Below are 19,848 nucleotides of genomic sequence, written 5' to 3' on the forward strand. Positions count from 1 at the left end.
GCCCGTATTTATGTTTATCTATTTGCACATCATTACAACATTGTATATAGTCATAATATGTATATTGTCTTGGAACTTTTTGTGTGTAATGTCTAAATTGATTTATTTCACTTGCTTTGGCAATGTAAACATATGTTTCCCATGCCTATAAAGCCCTTTGAATTGAATTGAAGTGAGAGAGAGAGACTTAGAGACAGAGACAGAGGATGTGATAATACAGTGTGTGGTTCCTCATATTGGCCTCATATGCCTGCAGAAGGGTTTGCATGAGCTATCCTGCATACTCATGGTACATGAAAAACCCGCCCACTTGCTTCCACCCGCCCATGTGTTTTCAGGAGGAAGTGGTTTCGAGGTTACTTACAATGGCCCCCCTTCTACGTTTCAATTAACATGTTGTTGTGATGTAACTTCCTGTGACTGGTAGTCTCCATGGCGACCGGCTTCTGATTCTCAGGAGCAGTGACCTTAGAGATTTTATTACATTTCTGGAGGGGCTATGTCATGGACACTTAAAATTCCAAAATGGGGTAAAGATGGCAGCCATATTATTCAGGGAGAAATCCAAACCAGTCTAATTGAAATGAATGACAGAATAGGCAGAATCCTGATTTTACTTATGCAGGAAAATAAAAGTAAAGCATGTAATATATCAGAAATTGTGTAATACAATTATTGTCGACCTAAATATTTGTCAAATAATTATAAATATACTTTATATACCAATTCGCTGTATAAGTAGCCTCCAAAATATACACAGAGTATACAAAACATTAAGAACACCTGCTCTTTCCATGACATAGACTGACCAGGTGAATCAAGGTGAAAGCTATCATCCCTCATGTCACTTGTTACTTCGATCATGTCACTTCGATCAGTGTAGATGAAGGTGAAGGTTAAAGAAGGATTATTAAGCCTTGACACAATTGAGACATGGATTGAGGTGAACGGCCAAGACAAAATATATATATATATATATATATATATATATATATTTTTTTTTTTCTCTCCAATTTCATGGTATCCAATTGGTAGTAGTTACAGTCTTGTCTCATCGCTGCAACTCCCGTACAGACTCAGGAGAGGCACGCGTCATCCGAAACACAACCCAACCAAGCCGCACTGCTTCTTGACACAACGTACATCCAACCCGGAAGCCAGACACACCAATGTGTCAGAGGAAACACAGTACACCTGGCGACCTGGTCAGCGTGCACTTCGCCCAGCCCGCCAGTGCACAAAGAGACAAGGATATCCCTGCCGGCCAAACCCTCCCTAACCTGGATGATGCTGGGCCAATTGTGCGCCGCCCCATGGGCCTCCCGGTCGCGGACGGCTGCGATAGAGCTTGGGATCGAACCCAGAATCTCTAGTGGCACAGCTAGCACTGTGATGCAGTGCCTTAGACCACTGCACCACCCGGGAGGCCGCAAGACAAAATATTGAAGTGCCTTTAAATAGGGTATGGTAGTAGATGCCAAGCGTGTCAAGAACTTCAACGCTCCTGGGTTTTTCACGCTTAACAGATTCACGTGTGTATCAAGAATGTTCCACCACCCAAAGGACATCCAGCCAACTTGAGTCAACATGAGCCAGCATCCCTGAGGAATGCTTTCGACACCTTGTGGAGTACATGCCCAGACGAATGGAGGCTGTTCTGAAGGCAAACCGGGGGGGAGGGGGTGTGCAACTCAAGATTAGGAAGGTGTTCCTAATGTATGCTCAGTGTATGTGAACCAAAAATGTCAATTCATGTATTATTGGAAAGCTGTCATGCTATTATGATACAATATCTTTCACGGTCGTTATAATGAGGAGACCAAGGCGCAGAGTGGTAAGCGTGCACAGTTATTTAATAAAGAATGAACACTGAACAAAACTAACAAAAACAACAAAATGAACCGTGAAGCTAATATGGCTAGTGCAGAACAGGCAACTAGACATAGAATAACAACCCACAAAATACCCAAGGAATATGGCTACTTAAATATGGTCCCTAATCAGAGACAACTATTAACAGCTGCCTCTGATTGAGAACCAATCTAGGCAACCATAGACATATAAACACCTAACTTACAAAAAAACCCTAGACATACAAAACCCTCTAGACAATACAAAACTAAACAAACCACCCTCGTCACACCCTGACCTAACAGAAATCATAAAGAAAACAACGATAACTAAGGTCAGGGCGTGACAGTACCCCCAACCCCCAAAGGTGCGGACTCCCGGCCGCAAACCTAAACCTATATGGGAGGGTCTGGGTGGGCATCTAACTTCGGTGGCGGCTCTGGTTCTGGACGCCGCCACCCTTCTTTACACTGATCCCTCCGCCCTTGTAGCACTGACCTGTGGATCCTCGCCGGAGGCTCTGGACTGCAGATCCTCACCATAGGCTCCGGACTGTGGCCCGTCGCTGGAGGCTCCGGACTGTGGCCCGTCGCTGGAGGCTCCGAACTGTGGCCCGTCGATGGAGGCTCCGGACTGGGGATCGTCGATGGAGGCCCCGGACTTGGGATTGTCGATGGAGGCTCAGGGACTGTGGCCCGTCGCTGGAATCTCCGGACTGTGGCCCGTTGCTGGAGGTTCCGGACTGTGGCCCGTCGCTGGAGGCTCCGGACTGTGGCCCGTCGCTGGAGGTTCCGGACTGTGGCCCGTCGTTGGAGGCTCCGGACTGTGGCCCATCGCTGGAGGTTCCGGACTGTGGCCCGTCGTTGGAGGCTCCGGTCTGTGGCCCGTCGTTGGAGGTTCCGAACTGTGGCCCGTCGTTGGAGGTTCCGGACTGTGGCCCGTCGTTGGAGGTTCCGGACTGTGGCCCGCCCGTCGTTGGAGGCTCCGGACTGTGGAACTTCGCTGGATGTTCCGGTCTGTGAACTGTCACCAGAAGCTCTGGACTGGGTACTGTCGCCGGATGCTCTGGACTGGGTACTGTCACCGGACGCTCTGGACTGCCGAGGCGCACTGTAGGCCTGGTACGTGGTGCCGGCACTGGTGGTACCGGGCTGGTGACACGCACCTCAGGGCGAGTGCGGGGAGCAGGCACAGGACGTACTGGACTGTGGAGGCGCACTGGAGGTCTGGAGTATAGAGCTAACACAACCCGTCCTGGCTGGATGTTTATTTTCGCCCTGCAAATGGCATCCAGGGCGCTGGCACAGGACACACTGGGCTGTGCACACTCACCGGAGACACAGTGCGCAGAGCCGGTGCAGGATATCCTGGTCCAAGGAGGTATACTGGAGACCAGGAGCACTGCGCCGGCACCTTCCTTCCTGGCAGGATAACTATTCTAGCCCGGTGCGCTCTATTCCAGCTCCTCGCATTGGCCGGGCTAGAATAGTTATCCTGCCAGGAAGGAAGGTGCCGGCTCAGTGCTCCTGAGCCACCATGCGCTCCACCGCATAACACTGCGCCTGACCAGTTACACACTCCCCACAGTAAGCACGAGGAGTTGGCGCAGGTCTCCAACCTGACTCATGCAATCTCCTCGTGTGCTCCGCCTAAAAATGCTGTGCTGCCTCCGAGAATGTATGTCTGTCTATCTGTCTGTCTGTCCACATAGGTCTAAACACATAGACACATAACCCCCCTAACTGGAACAGTGGTCTTACCAACCATGAGGTGAAATATCAGTCAGAGTCAAACAACCACTAATGTCATTAATCACCTTGACCTTGTCTGTAGGATGAGGAGGCAAATTGCAAGAACTCATAGTCACGCATACTGTACTTAGATTACCAATTCAACACAGTATGGAAACATTCAATATTGTTACCATGTTATATCACATTCTAACTTATGAGTCTGACCTTTGTTTACTTGGAAGACCCCTTTGCAATCATAGGTGTGAATGTGCACATTTACATTTTTCAGTTTATTAAAAACAGTCAAGGCATTTGTGTGTGTTGGTTGTAGAACTACAGTAGTTTAATGTTGAAGTATAGTAAGAGGTCATTACTATCTTAGATGAGGGGGGTTATAAAATGTTGCACATCACTATATTTTTATCAGAGAAAGGATGTCAGTGTCTCAAGTTCTTCATATGTATTTCCGTTAGTATTTCCTGATGTTACAACTGAACTATAACTGATCAACCTAAAGTACTAGTTTGGAGAGTTCTATTGTATTGCATTATATTGTATTGTATTCTATTACCAGGGGTATTCTTTGTGTATTAAAGTCAGTATCCAATGTAATGTCTAACATTTCATTATTGAGTGAGGCTGTCAACAATGTTGTGAGGCTGTCAACAATGTTTCCTTCCTAACACTTTTCCTGTAATGTTGAGGAGACAAGAACTCTATTAGGCTGAAAGGAGAGCTGACCAAAGTAGGTTGGTTGTATGGAACAGTTGACCATGAGGAAAATATCTGTTTACTGTAACAAAGCATTCATTCCATCTGGTGGATAAAATAAAAAGTTTATTAAAAAATCATGATGCAAAGATTCTGTAAAAGTACAGGTTATTAGAAGCAAACATGTACATGTGTCACGCCCTGACCTTAGTATTCTTTGTTTTCTTCATTATTTTGGTTAGGTCAGGGTGTGACATGGGTGATGTATGTGTTTTTGTACTGTCTAGGGTTTTTGTATGTTTATGGGGTTGTTAACCATCTAGGTGTTTATGTATGTCTATGGTTGCCTAGATTGGTTCTCAATTAGAGGCAGCTGTTTATCGTTGTCACTGATTGGGAACCATATTTAGGCAGCTATCTTTTTTTTGGTATTTTGTGGGTTATTTTCTATGTCTAGTTGCCTGTGTCTGCCCTAGTATTATATAGCGTCACGTTTGGTTTGTTGTTTTTGTATAGTTTGTTAAGTGTTCTTCGTCTTCATTAAAATCATGTATTCATCTCACGCTGCGTCTTGGTCTCCTCCATTCAACGAACATGACAGAATTACCCACCATAAAAGGACCAAGCAGCGTGATAAGGAGGAACAGCGCTTTGTGGAATTGTGGACTCGGGACAAAATACTGGACGGTAAAACATCCTGGACCTGGGAGGAGGTAATGGCAGGGGACAAGACCCTGCCATGGAAGCAAGTGGAGAGAGCACAGGAGGAACGGCGACGATATATGGGTACACGGCTAGCACGGAAGCCCGAGAGGCAGCTCCAATAAATGTTTGTACAGTACCATGTCCAGAGCGTCCGGCGACAGTACCATGTCCAGAGCGTCCGGCGACAGTACCCAGTCCAGAGCGTCCGGCGACAGTACCCAGTCCAGAGCGTCCGGCGACAGTACCCAGTCCAGAACGTCCGGCGACAGTACCATGTCCAGAGCGTCCGGCGACAGTACCCAGTCCAGAGCGTCCGGCGACAGTACCCAGTCCAGAGCGTCCGGCGACAGTACCCAGTCCAGAGCGTCCGGCGACAGTACCCAGTCCAGAGCGTCCGGCGACAGTACCATGTCCAGAGCGTCCGGCGACAGTACCCAGTCCAGAGCGTCCGGCGACAGTACCCAGTCCAGAGCGTCCGGCGACAGTACCCAGTCCAGAGCGTCCGGCGACAGTACCCAGTCCAGAGCGTCCGGCGACAGTACCCAGTCCAGAGCGTCCGGCGACAGGACCCAGTCCAGAGCGTCCGGCGACAGTACCCAGGCCAGAGCGTCCGGCGGTAGTCTACAGACCGGAACCTCCTACGACGGGCCGCAGACCGGAACCTACCACGACGGGTCGCAGTCCGGAACCTACCACGACGGGTCGCAGTCCGGAACCTACCACGACTGGTCGCAGTCCGGATCCGCCAGAGTCTCCCTCCGGTCCGGATCCGCCAGAGTCTCCCTCCGGTCCGGATCCGCCAGAATCTCCCTTCAATCCAGAGGCGCCACTCACTCCAGACTCGACCATTAGTCCAGTGGCGTCCTCTAGTCCGTGGTCGGCGGTGAGGGTTCCCGCTCCAGAGACATTAAGTAAGTTTGACGAGTCAGAAGTGGAGCGGGATCCACGTCCCGAGCCAGAACCGCCACCGCTGAGTCATGCCCACCCAGACCCTCCCATATAGGTTTAGGTGTGCGGCCGGGAGTCCGCATCTTTTGGGGGGGGGAATACTGTCACGCCCTGACCTTAGTATTCTTTGTTTTCTTTATTATTTTGGTTAGGTCAGGGTGTGACATGGGTGATGCTTGTGTTTTTGTACTGTCTAGGGGTTTTGTATGTTTATGGGGTTGTTTACCATTTTGGTGTTTATGTATGTCTATGGTTGCCTAGATTGGTTCTCAATTAGAGGCAGCTGTTTATCGTTGTCTCTGATTGGGAACCATATTTAGGCAGCCATCTTCTTTGGGTATTTCGTGGGTTATTTTCTATGTCTAGATGCCTGTGTTTGCATTAGTATTATATAGCTTCACGGTCGGTTTGTTGTTTTTGTATAGTTTGTTAAGTGCTCTTCGTCTTCATTAAAATCATGTATTCGCTGTGCCTTGGTCTCCTCCATTCAACGAACGTGACTGTGACATTCATATACAAAATATGTTATTCTATCATCTGAATGACAGAAATAATGAATCAATGATAATACATTTCAGTATATTTACAACCAAACAATTCAATACACAATACAAAGCAGATAGAATTACTGTAGCTGTTTATAAGATGTATCATCATTACAACATATCCTTTATTTAAGCTGTTACAGTAATACACACAGGGTTAAATAGAATATATTTGTTGTATTTATCTGGTAAATTAAAATAACATACAAATCCTTCATGTACAAGGTGTTATTGTGTGTGTGTCCCTCACAGAACAAACACATGAGAAATGTAACGTGAAATCACGTTTTCACATGTGCAGTTCCATGTCATATGTTGTCACATGTTATCATATTAACTTCAAATAAGATCACGTTATCACATTAACTTCAAATAATATCACGTGATCACATGAAAACATGTGTTTTTGGAATACTTCACATGTTCACTTGTAAGAGTGAATGTGTTTTTTCTGTATTTGTGTGTTCGTGTGCATGTGTGTGTGTGAGCATGCCTGCATGTGTGTGTGCTTGCGTGCATCCAGCATGCATAACCCATGTTCCCAGATGGCTCCTACGTCTCCTCTGATGGTGTGTCCCTCCATCTCCCTCAAGGACCTGTAACATATCACCACACAAAGTTATTTATCCCTCCATCTCCCTCAAGGACCTGTAACATATCACCACACAAAGTTATTTATCCCTCCATCTCCCTCAAGGACCTGTAACATATCACCACACAAAGTTATTTATCCCTCCATCTCCCTCAAGGACCTGTAACATATCACCACACAAAGTTATTTATCCCTCCATCTCCCTCAAGGACCTGTAACATATCACCACACAGAGTTATTTATCCCTCCATCTCCCTCAAGGACCTGTAACATATCACCACACAGAGTTATTTATCCCTCCTTCTCCCTCAAGGACCTGTAACACATCACCACACAAAGTTATTTATCCCTCCTTCTCCCTCAAGGACCTGTAACACATCACCACACAGAGTTATTTATCCCTCCATCTCCCTCAAGGACCTGTAACATATCACCACACAGAGTTATTTATCCCTCCATCTCCCTCAAGGACCTGTAACACAACATTTGTTTAGTGCTTGCAGTCAAACAAAGTCCTAAGAATAAAATAGAGATATACTGTCAATAGATACAGTATACATATAGATATATATATATATATATATATATAGATATATGAGCATTCATTCCATAAAGGTGTAATAACCTGATAAACCATGTATTAGAAACATGTCATTTTACTACAGCCTCTGCTGTTAAGCCTATGTTACGTTACTTTCATGTGCAAGCATCAAAGAAATTATATGTCAAAAATTCCTTCCAACCAAAACATGCTGTAATGTCTATCTGTCTTTTCAAAACAGCTCTTCACTAAAAGGGCATGATTATAATTGTAACAATTTCACAGTATTATTGCAACATCATAGTGTGGAAATATATATTAAAATCAGGTTTTTGATTGCACTGGGCCTCTCAGAGTCACAGTTTGTTGAATTCTTTGATGTACAGTCCACTCAATTATTTGGACATTTTATGTTCATGTAAACTAAGTAAACTGATTTGGTTTAACCAATGGGAAGCCTTGCTAAAGTTTTGGGACAATCGCGTAAACTCTGGGTTTGCTGTGGCAGAGGACTTTTGAGGCGCTCGAAGGGGTGATGCTGCGGGAGACATGAGGAGAACTGAGACGGACACTATAGTTGTTGAATTTCAAACTTTTACATTTGAAGAGATTCCATTTAGCAAAGAGACTGTTGCTTAAGTTTATTTACCTGTTACATGTGTACAGATAGTGCTGTTAAGTATCTGTCGAATTTGCCCGAATTCGCCTATTGCTATATGGAGAATTTTGCCATGGTAGCTTAGCTTGTCAGGTCGGGAGCTGTTTTGTTTCGAGAGACCTGAGGACTTCTTTAATGACGATGGACATCCCTTCTGTTGCATGCAAAGCATTTTCCGCCATGGATTATAGAAAGGCATTGGCCTTGGATTTATCGTTTCAGGGGGTATGCTACGGTACCGTGAGGAACACTGGGGTTTCCCATTCATTTGCTGAATCATTTGGTTTATATCGAAATTCATTGAGCTCCAATGCACCAACATTAGTTTGCAAGCTTGAACAGTGTAATTAACTGAGTTTGAGTGCAGTCTCTATACCCTAGGGTTATATTTTTATTCCAATATTGTAATATATTCACGTAAAATTGCATTCTGTATGTGTTTGTATTTTCTTTGAGTCATTCACAGTAATATACGCCTTTTTATCTATTAGTAATATCCCTAGCCTCTTGTTTTCCCTTCGATTGAGTCAGTATCATAACATTTTAAATACTGAGATGTACTTTAAACCATTATTCCCTTGCTGATCTATCCAAGTCTGTTGTGAGAGGGTTACATATAAGTATCATATTAGTATCAATAGCATATGGATATTAGTCTTACCTGGGGTTGTGCCTGGCTTCAGTTGAGAATAGACTGAATCTGTCTCAGGTGGGGTTGTTGTTTCTATAGGGAGTGAGGATAAAATACAGAGATATTCAATATGTGGTCAGAGGTGTGAGGTTCTGATAGGGGGAATATGGAGGGAGGGATGTCCAGTCTTACCTCTTCTTCTTGGCTTTGGTCTTCTTTTGGAGGATAAGTCACATCAACAGGTCCAGCTGCTGATGACAATGGACATTTCCAGTCAACAAATTAAGGAATTATCTTATTTAATATTCTGCCTCTTCATCAAAACTCCCAAATTGTGACTTTAGTGACTAACTGCCAACTAGTAGAATGGGTCTTACTTGTGGCTTTTCCTGTCTTCACCTCAGAGTAGACTGGACTTTCTTTTGGATCAGCTGGCTTTTCTGAGAAAAATAAAACATTTATTGTAAATGTTTTAACTAATCTTTGACACACTGCACATTATTCATTGATGTCACAGATAGTCACCATTATTTTTCTTGTCCAACTTTGTGAGTTGAATCTGGGCGTATGTCAAATGACTTGGTCCAACAGCAGCATCTGAAACATACAGGTGAAACACTAATATCTCTACTTAGGACTCTATTCAGTCTGTATTGATGAAGGGTTACAGATTGACTGACAGAAATGTAAAGGTCATTTCTGATTGAGTCTAAATATACAGTGTTTATCTTGAATGTAGTCTCCACTAACGTGGGTACATTGCCTTTAAATTTAAATCACACTGTAACGCTGAACTTCCACGATACGGACTGAATACAGCCCTTAGTCTTAGTGTTAGTCATATTAAACACATGAAGAGCAGCAGCAGTAACTCTATACTGTATTCATATTAAACACATGAAGAACAGCAGCAGTAACTCTATACTGTAGTCATATTAAACACATGAAGAGCAGCAGCAGTAACTCTATACTGTATTCATACTAAACACATGAAGAACAGCAGCAGTAACTCTATACTGTAGTCATACTAAACACATGAAGAACAGCAGCAGTAACTCTATACTGTAGTCATACTAAACACATGAAGAACAGCAGCAGTAACTCTATACTGTAGTCATACTAAACACATGAAGAACAGCAGCAGTAACTCTATACTGTATTCATACTAAACACATGAAGAACAGCAGCAGTAACTCTATACTGTAGTCATACTAAACACATGAAGAACAGCAGCAGTAACTCTATACTGTAGTCATACTAAACACATGAAGAACAGCAGCAGTAACTCTATACTGTATTCATATTAAACACATGAAGAACAGCAGCAGTAACTCTATACTGTATTCATACTAAACACATGAAGAACAGCAGCAGTAACTCTATACTGTATTCATATTAAACACATGAAGAACAGCAGCAGTAACTCTATACTGTATTCATATTAAACACATGAAGAACAGCAGCAGTAATATACTGTATTCATATTAAACACACGAAGAACAGCAGCACTAACTCTATCCTGTAGTCATACTAAACATAACACAGTATACAGTACCATTATTACAGTTGTCTGAGGGATTGATCGTATCGTAGATGTGAACACCACCTGTTGGTCAAAGAAGAGAGAGACAGGTTAGTTAGGTTGGTTCTCCCTCAGGGACAGAGAGTACAGTAACATGTTATATAAAGTGGATGTTGATGAGACAGTGTATGAGGTTACAGAGAGTGGTAAAGTCTGGGCTGAGAAACTGACCATGCTGCAGACATGTATACCCAGCATCAGGAGCCTGACCCTGGGTAGATCCTTGGTCCTGTTGGGGGTCCTGGTTGGTGCACTGGGTCTGGGGGTGCCTAGAGGGAGAGAGATACTCATGAAGAACTAAGACGATATATTACTGAATAATTATAGTTGAGAGACAGGTGTACTCACAATAATATACTGTTAAAACAGGAACCTGTAATGAGAAATGCAAACTATTATATAGGGTATTATCTGTATTGAACTATTGTAATTACACATTTTTCTAACTAAACATGAACTACAGAGTTAAATGATGAATAATACAAATCTTACCTTTGGCGTTTTTAAATCTCCACAGCAGGACGAGGAGAATGACCAGTAGAACACCAGCAACAACCAGACCCACAACCACTCCTACTAGGACTGGTGTAGAGGATCCAGGAGCTACGGCTGGAGAGAGAACAGCACAACACCATCAGACTCTGAGAGAGGTAATATAGGACTACAGACAAGCCTGTATATTTTGATAATTTAGTTGAGAGGTCATATTTTCTATGGGATTGCAAATCCAAACGTTTTTTAACTTCAACACTAAAATCACTATCACACAGATGATGAAAAGTTAACTTGTGATCAGAATAGTTTTCTCACCTCTCACTGTCATCCAGCTCTCTGGTGATTCTCTCTTGTCGGGGTATTTGCATGTGTAGAATCCTTCATCTGATTTGGATACTGCAGGGATGGTCATCTCTCCCGTGGTCTCATTCTTGATGAGTATTCCATCTTTGTAGAAATCAGCCTTGATGTTTGAGCTGGTTGTCCTGTATTTGCAGCGCAGAGTCACAGAGTCTCCTTCAGTTATGGGATGGACAGGGCTCTCCAGGATCACATCACCAGCTGTTTAACATAATATATAAATAATACTGTAAATCTGCATACTGGAGTCATCACCCTCAAAATATTATGATCTTGTATTTTATAACAGATGCAATTCGGTTACAGAATTGAACATCCTATTATCATGAAATGTTGTTTTTGTGTGTGAATGTCGTACAATAGACGTACCATCCACTGTGATGTTGACAGCATTACTGTACTCTCCTGATCCAAACTCACACCAGTACACTCCACTGTGCCATGTGTATGTGGACCTGATGGTACATGTAGACCCTGTTATTGATCCCCAGTTAGAGACACACCCTGACTCTACTCCTCTCTCTGTGTATCTCATCAGTCTCCATCCAGTAGAGTTCCCCTTCAGCTCACAGCTCAGTGAGAGAGACTTTGATCTAAAGTGTTGAGTTGTGTTGGGACTTATTCTGAGAGACACTGAAGGCTGCAGATCTGAAACAATGAGAGACAGAGTCAAACCTTTAGTTAAATAATATGTATCATACACACGTTGGAGACTTAAATATGTTTCAATGTGTTTAGTTACCTCCTGACCAGAGAAACTGAGGTTCACTGTAGTGTGTGTCATAGACTGGGTCTCCTCTCCCAGCTCTACACACATATCCTCCTGTGGGAGTAGGACCAGCAGGGATCAGAGTGTAGGAGTCTTCACTAGTCCCATTGTCAGATAGGGGCTGTAGAGAGTAAGACTTGTCTGATAGGGAGGGTAACCCAGCTCTGTAGGGAACAGTCCTGTACCAGGAGAACCTCCAGCCTGTAGACATCTTGTCAACTTCACAGCTCAGAGTCACTGAGTCTCCAGGGTTCAGCCACTGAGGAGAGATTCTCAGGACAGCCTTGGGTTTACCTGTTATGAAGGAAAGGCAGGATTCAAACTTTTAATCTTAAACATATTTGAGCAACCATCATGACTTGTATAATCTTAAATAGACTTACCAGACACAGACAGTTGTACAGCTTCACTGGTCTTGGAGAACTTGTTCCCCTTTACACCCTCACAGGTATATGAACCACTGTTAGACATGTAGACAGGACTGATTCTGTACTCAGTCTTTGTGTTAAATAGGATCACTAACTGACTATTCTTATATCTGTAGTTCCAGTCAGAGTCTCCTCCTTCCTGTATGTCACATCTCATAGTGACAGTCTCTCCACTGAATATCTGGGTCCAGTTGGGTTGGAGGGTCAGAACAGCAACAGGTCTCTCTGCACAGACACAACACAGCTAACTGAATAAGCAATTGCTCAATTTTAAATGTGTGCATTTATCAATAGGACTACTCATGAATATAGCTTCAAGTTACCTACAGTTGTTGGGATATAGTCAGCAGACAAAATATTATACCCTAGTATATCAATGTAAAATAGCATCTTATTTATCATAAAACTGTTTTAGACTCACCAGTAATGTTTATCTGGACTGGGTCACTGTACAGGGTGTAGTAGACTGGGTCTCCTCTCCCAGCTCTGCACCAGTACTGTCCTCCATCAGAGACACTGACCCTGCTGAGTGTGTAGGAGTATCCAGAGGTTGTGGTTACTGGTGTAGAGTCTGGTCTGTGTCTGTACCAGGAAAACTTCCATCCAGGAGACTCTACAGTACAGTTCAGTGTCACACTGTCTCCTGTGAATATGTTCTCTTTGTCTGAAGTCAGTGTAGTCGACGGCTGATAATCTGTTGGTATTGCAATAGGTTTGAGTGGAAAGATCCAGTGTCCTGATACACACTACGACAAGTTAGTGATGGAGCATCATTAGTGAACTCACCAGTGACTCTGATGGGGAGGAAAACACTGACTTGAGACCACTGAGGTCGACCTGTCCTTACCCCAGCACATCTGTACTGACCAGCCCGGTTAGACAGAGTGGTGATGGTTTTACCAGGCATACTGGAATCAAGGTTGTTGCCTATATACCAGCTGTACGTCCAGTCTGTGTACATTGATATGTCACACTGCATGCTGACTGTCTCTCCAGAGTAGAAGGGACCCTGAGGAGAGATTCTCACTGAGGCCGTGGGTTTAGCTGTTGAAAGACAATGCAGTCAGTTGTTGATTCATACATAAGATGAGAACACATATTGTGGAATCTTGCTATCGTGGTATTGATTCTAAAAGGTTGTCATTGTGAAGAAATGCATTTGGAGTTTGTACATATAGCCTCTTTTTACTCTTTGTCAATGACTGAGTCTTAAACTCACCAGTGAGCTGGATAGAGAGGGCTTTGCTGAGTTGAGACTTCTGGGGCTGATCTCTCCTTGTCCCTAGACACTGGTACTGACCAGCCTGGTCGGGGAGAGAGATGGTGATGATTTGACCATGTGTACTGGAACCTGGTTGGTTGTTTCTGGACCAGAGGTACGTCCAGTCTGTGTAGTCTGATATGTCACACTGCAGAGTGACAGTATCTCCAGGGTAGAGGAGACCCTGAGGAGAGATACTCACTGAGGCCACAGGCAGAGCTGTGGAAACACAAACGAGATATATCCAATATACACTGATTGTACAAAACATGAGGGACTTTCCATGACATAGACTGACCAGGTAAATCAGGTATATCCTTCCATGTCACCTGTTAAATCCACTTCAATCAGTGTAGATGAAGGGGAGGAGACAAGTTAAAGATGGATTCTTAATCCTTCAGACAATTGAGACATGGATTGTGTATGTGTGCCATTCAGAGTTTGAATGGGCAAGACAAAAGATTGAAGTGCCTTGAACGGGATATGGTAGTAGGTGCCAGGAGCTCCTGGGTTTTTCACGCTCAACAGATTCACTTGTGTATGAAGAATTGTCCACCATCCTAAGGACATCCAGCCAACTTGACACACCTGTGGGAAGCATTGGAATCAACATGGGACAGCATCCCTGTGGAACGCTTTTGACACCTTGTAGAGTCAATGCCCCGATGAATTGAGACTCTTTCGAGGGCAAAAAGTGGACGGTTGCAACTCAATATTAGTAAGGTGTTCTTAAAGTTTTATACGCTTAGTGTAAATGATTCTTAATACCCATGTAGATGGTATTGGCTGATTTCTTCTAATTTTCCAATGATGTTAAGCAAAGAGGCAATGAGTTTGAAGGTAGGCCTTGAAATACACTGCTCAAAAAAATAAAGGGAACACTTAAACAACACAATGTAACTCCAAGTCAATCACACTTCTGTGAAATTAAACTGTCCACTTAGGAAGCAACACTGATTGACAATACATTTCACATGCTGTTGTGCAAATGATATAGACAACAGGTGGAAATTATAGGCAATTAGCAAGACACCCCCAATAAAGGAGTGGTTCTGCAGGTGGTGACCACAGACCACTTCTCAGTTCCAATGCTTCCTGGCTGATGTTTTGGTCATGAGTCTACAACCCACACAAGTGGCTGAGGTAGTGCAGCTCATCCAGGATGGCACATCAATGCGAGCTGTGGCGAGAAGGTTTGCTGTGTCTGTCAGCGTAGTGTCCAGAGCATGGAGGCGCTACCAGGAGACAGGCCTGTACATCAGGAGACGTGGAGGAGGCCGTAGGAGGGCAACAACCCAGCAGCAGGACCGCTACCTCCGCCTTTGTGCAAGGAGGAGCACTGCCAGAGCCCTGCAAAATGACCTCCAGCAGGCCACAAATGTGCATGTGTCTGCTCAAACGGTCAGAAACAGACTCCATGAGGATGGTATGAGGGCCCGACGTCCACAGGTGGGGGTTGTGCTTACAGCCCAACACCGTGCAGGACATTTGAAATTTGCCAGAGAACATCAAGATTGGCAAATTCGCCACTGGTGCCCTGTGCTCTTCACAGATGAAAGCAGGTTCACACTGAGCACATGTGACAGACGTGACAGAGTCTGGAGACGCCGTGGAGAACGTTCTGCTGCCTGCAACATCCTCCAGCATGACCGGTTTGGCAGTGGGTCAGTCATGGTGTGGGGTGGCATTTCTTTGGGGGGCCGCACAGCCCTCCATGTGCTCGGCAGAGGTAGCCTGACTGCCATTAGGTACCGAGATGAGATCCTAAGACCCCTTGTGAGACCATATGCGGGTGCGGTTGGCCCTGAGTTCCTCCTAATGCGAGACAATGCATTAGGAGTGTGTCAGCAGGTCCTGCAAGAGGAAGGCATTGATGCTATGGACTGGTCCTCCCGTTCCCCAGACCTGAATCCAATTGAGCACATTTGGGACATCATGTCTCGCTCCATCCACCAACGCCACGTTGCACCACAGACTGCCCAGGAGTTGACGGATGCTTTAGTCCAGGTCTGGGAGGAGATCCCTCAGGAGACCATCCGCCACCTCATCAGGAGCATACCCAGGCGTTGTAGGGAGGTCATACAGGCACGTGGAGGCCACACACACTACTGAGCCTCATTTTGACTTGTTTTAAGGACATTACATCAAAGTTGGATCAGCCTGCAGTGTGGTTTTCCACTTTAATTTTGAGTGTGACCCCAAATCCAGACCTCCATGGGTTGATACATTTGATTTCCATTGATAATTTTTGAGTGATTTTGTTGTCAGCACATTCAACTATGTAATGAAAAAAGTATTCAATAAGAATATTTCATTCATTCAGATCTAGGATGTGTTATTTTAGTGTTCCCTTTATTTTTTTGAGCAGTGTACATTCACAGGTACAGCCCCAATCGAATCAAATGATGTCAATTAGCCTATCAGAAGCTTCTAAAGCCATGGCATCATTTTCTGGAATTTTCCAAGCTGTTTAATTAAAGGCACAGTCAACTTAGTGTATGTAAACTTCTGAAACCACTGGAATTATGATACAGTGAATTATAAGTGAAATAATCTGTCTTTTAACAATTGTTGGAAAAATTACTTGTGTCATGCACAAAGTAGATGTCCTAACCGACTGGCCAAAGCCATAGATAGTTAACAAGAAATTTGTGTAGTGGTTGAAAAACAAGTTTTAATGACTCCAACCTAAGTGTATGTAAACTTCTAAATTCAAATGTATAACGAGGAGTGATTCTGTACTCTGACTTTTTATTAGAGTAGACTAACTTCCTGTTGTTATGCCACTCATACTGCCAGTCAGAGTCTCCTCCCCCATGTATGTCACATCTCATAGTGATAGTATCTCCTCTGAATATTTGGGTCCAGTTGGGTTGGAGGGTCAGAACAGCTACATGTCTCTCTGCACAGACAGAACACAGACAACTAACTGAATTAACAGTTGGAAGGAAGGTGTTCTTAATGTTTTGTTCACTCAGTGTATATCGTGCAACTAAATACTTCCAGCTCTTACCACATTCTTTACATTCTCTCTCAGACACAAACATCCATGGATAAAAATGTCAATAAAGAGCTTCAGTATAACAATACATCCACTACTTGAATATTGAAACAGGGAAGGCCAACATATTAAGTGGGGCTCCAGTCCACAAAGTAATAAGTATGCCAGTATTACAGTAAATGGTTGAAATGACTGAATAGCATCTCACTATCAACTCATGTGCAGAGTTATTCACTGATATTAAAGGAGAAGTTTGCATTTTTACAACAAAATGTCAATTTTTAAATGTAAATACCATGTTATAGAACAGTTCAGACACCTTTTTGTGATTTAAAACTTATCCTAAACAGCAAATCACTTCCTCATCCTCCTTATGGGGAACCCCCAAAAAACATGAACAGTCTCTAAAATCACCCTAACACGTCATTTTAGAAACGGTAAAGCTCTCAGTTTAATGATGCAGGTATTTTAACGTTGTATGCATGAAATTGTGTCGTTCTGAACTTTATCCGCAATACTATATTCCGTTTTGCGCGATTCGAAACTCTTCCATTCTCCATGTAGCTTGCTGCTACAGGTAACTGCCAAAATAAAGGAAACACCAACATAAAGTGTCTTAATAGGGTGTTGGGGCACCACAAGCCATCAGAACAGCTTCAATGAGCCTTGGCACAGATTCTACAAGTGTCTGCAACTTCCTGTGTGGAAGATTAGCTCTGATTAGCTCTTTCATTCATGTCATTATGACAGCAAAGTCAGATCATGAGAGCTCTCATTCCTATCAGTACATTCATGCTCCATGAGATTATGGTGAGATGCTTTTCAGAATGGTGAGATGCTGTCAGAATGGTCAGATGCTTTTCAGACTGGTGAGATGCATTTCAGAATGTTGAGATGCTGTCAGAATGGTCAGATGCTTTTCAAACTGGTGAGATGCATTTCAGAATGTTGAGATGCTGTCAGAATGGTCAGATGCTTTTCAGAATGGTGAGATGCATTTCAGAATGGTGAGATGCTGTCAGAATGGTCAGATGCTTTTCAGAATGGTGAGATGCTGTCAGAATGGTCAGATGATTTTCAGAATGGTGTGATGCTTTTCAGAATGGTGCGATGCTGTCAGACTGGTTAGATGCTGTTAGACTGGTTAGATGCTGTCAGACTGGTTAGATGCTGTCAGACTGGTTAGATGCTGTTAGACTGGTTAGATGCTGTCAGAATGGTGAGATGCTGTCAGACTGGTTAGATGCTGTTAGACTGGTTAGATGCTGTTAGACTGGTTAGATGCTGTCAGACTGGTTAGATGCTGTTAGACTGGTTAGATGCTGTCAGACTGGTTAGATGCTGTCAGACTGGTTAGATGCTGTTAGACTGGTTAGATGCTGTCAGACTGGTTAGATGCTGTCAGACTGGTTAGATGCTGTTAGACTGGTTAGATGCTGTTAGACTGCCCTTATGGAAAAACCACATGATTTCAGATGTGGTTATGAGTTGAGACTTCTGGGGCTGATATTTCACATTAAGTTTCACATGTGGATTTTCACGTGATTACATAACTTTTTTAATTCATTTTCACATGACAAAATTGCTAATTTTTTAAAACTTAACGGAAAGGTTCACTCATTTTGAATGTTAAATTGTTTTTGTGCATTTCTAAAGGATGTTCTATCGATTCCCTGAGTCATTTCATGTTTTCATGTGTATCTGAGTTGTTGGAGTTCAAGCAGGCAGAAATATGGCTGGTATGACGTATCATACTGGCTCCAATACAGACTTTAGTCTACCTACATAAACACAACCATCATAACACAATTACCTATCAGTCAAATAAAACATGTACATAAACGATGTTTCCTACCTCTTTACAGATCATACATACACAACTGAATCCCCTTTTCTCATAACATTAATGAACGTGAGTGAGGAAGGAAAAGCAGAGACAAAGATGATGAAACATAAAGAGATGGAGGTTTGATCAAATAAATTAATATCTACCATCATCTTCATCACAGTGTCCACAGTAGATGAGGATACTCAGCACTTCAACAAAGACAAAGTCATTACAATACAGTAGTAATACAGTAGTGTATACCACTATAGTAATAGAATAGTAATATTAACATTAGTGCATTGTGCTCATAGACAAACACACAAACACTAATACGTCCTTACTTACAGATCAGCACACAGAGCAATGTGTTCTCCATTCTGTCCCACTGACAGGTGACCTTCTCTACAACTACAGTTCTTCTGACAAACCCCTCTACTTCCTATATGACAGACTGTTTAGATCACACCTCTTCACCGTCACACAGAAAAATAGAGAAAATGATTGAGAAACGTACAAAGGCTGTGAGAAAAAAGAGCAGCGGTTGATGGCGTGTTAATTTTCTGACCAACTTCTTCTTATAGTTTGCTACATGACCTCACACTGCTTCCTTCCTCTTTATTGAAGGAAAAGAGGATGGAATGAGAATAGAGGGCTGAGATTAGATCAGTTTGATATCAGAATGTGCAGATGTTAGTTCATTTTTACAACCACCATGCACAGATGCCTCCCCCCAAAGCTAAGTTATGGTAACGACTGGTATCCCAGCTAGCCTCAGCTTCAGCTATCCCCTCCATAAACACATGGAGAGCAAGACTTGTCTGATAGGGAGGGTAACCCAGCTCTGTAGGGAACAGTCCTGTACCAGGAGAACCTCCAGTCTGTAGACGTCTTGTCAACTTCACAGCTCAGAGTCACTGAGTCTCCAGGGTTCAGCCACTGAGGAGAGATACTCAGGACAGGTTGTGGTTGATTTGGGATTAGACAGAGGACTGGTTAAAAACTTTCAATCTAAGAAATTATTCTAGTTGCCCATGGAGTTGTTTGCATGATTAGATAGACTTACCAGACACAGTCAGTTGTACAGCTTCACTGGTCTTGGATAACTTGTTTCCCTTTACACCCTCACAGGTATATGAACCACTGTTAGACATGTAGACAGGACTGATTCTGTACTAGTATTTGTGTTAAAGGGGCTGAATAACTGACTAT

The 19,848-nt window shown here is 43.4% G+C and overlaps 1 protein-coding gene across 1 annotated transcript; it reads right to left on the minus strand.

Annotated features, from left to right (window-relative positions):
- Window positions 1–6,318: 6,318 nt before the first annotated feature.
- On the minus strand, window positions 6,319–19,132 carry LOC139416023 (Fc receptor-like protein 5). The gene is made up of 18 exons (XM_071164261.1): window positions 18,985–19,132; window positions 18,804–18,848; window positions 13,769–14,029; window positions 13,336–13,593; window positions 12,971–13,243; window positions 12,505–12,774; window positions 12,095–12,415; window positions 11,722–12,000; window positions 11,308–11,553; window positions 10,990–11,106; window positions 10,846–10,870; window positions 10,669–10,766; window positions 10,471–10,521; window positions 9,441–9,512; window positions 9,293–9,355; window positions 9,108–9,166; window positions 8,946–9,008; window positions 6,319–7,089 (listed from the first exon to the last, which is right to left on the minus strand). Exons 1-17 carry the CDS (start codon window positions 19,013–19,015, stop codon window positions 8,964–8,966), a joined length of 2,514 nt encoding a protein of 837 aa, XP_071020362.1. The 5' UTR covers window positions 19,016–19,132; the 3' UTR covers window positions 6,319–7,089; window positions 8,946–8,963.
- Window positions 19,133–19,848: the final 716 nt, after the last annotated feature.

This window comes from Oncorhynchus clarkii, chromosome 9 (genome assembly GCF_045791955.1).
Source record: "Oncorhynchus clarkii lewisi isolate Uvic-CL-2024 chromosome 9, UVic_Ocla_1.0, whole genome shotgun sequence".
NCBI classification, from domain to species: domain Eukaryota; kingdom Metazoa; phylum Chordata; class Actinopteri; order Salmoniformes; family Salmonidae; genus Oncorhynchus; species Oncorhynchus clarkii.

Excerpts from the sequence above, each read along its gene's own strand:
- LOC139416023 (XM_071164261.1), bottom strand. The coding sequence starts at position 19,015 with ATGGAGAACACATTGCTCTGTGTGCTGATCT. Across the intron at positions 10,871-10,989 it reads GAGATTTAAAAACGCCAAAG|GTTCCTGTTTTAACAGTATA; the intron begins GTAAGATTTGTA and ends TTCTCATTACAG. Across the intron at positions 9,167-9,292 it reads GAAGACAGGAAAAGCCACAA|CAGCTGGACCTGTTGATGTG; the intron begins GTAAGACCCATT and ends CATTGTCATCAG.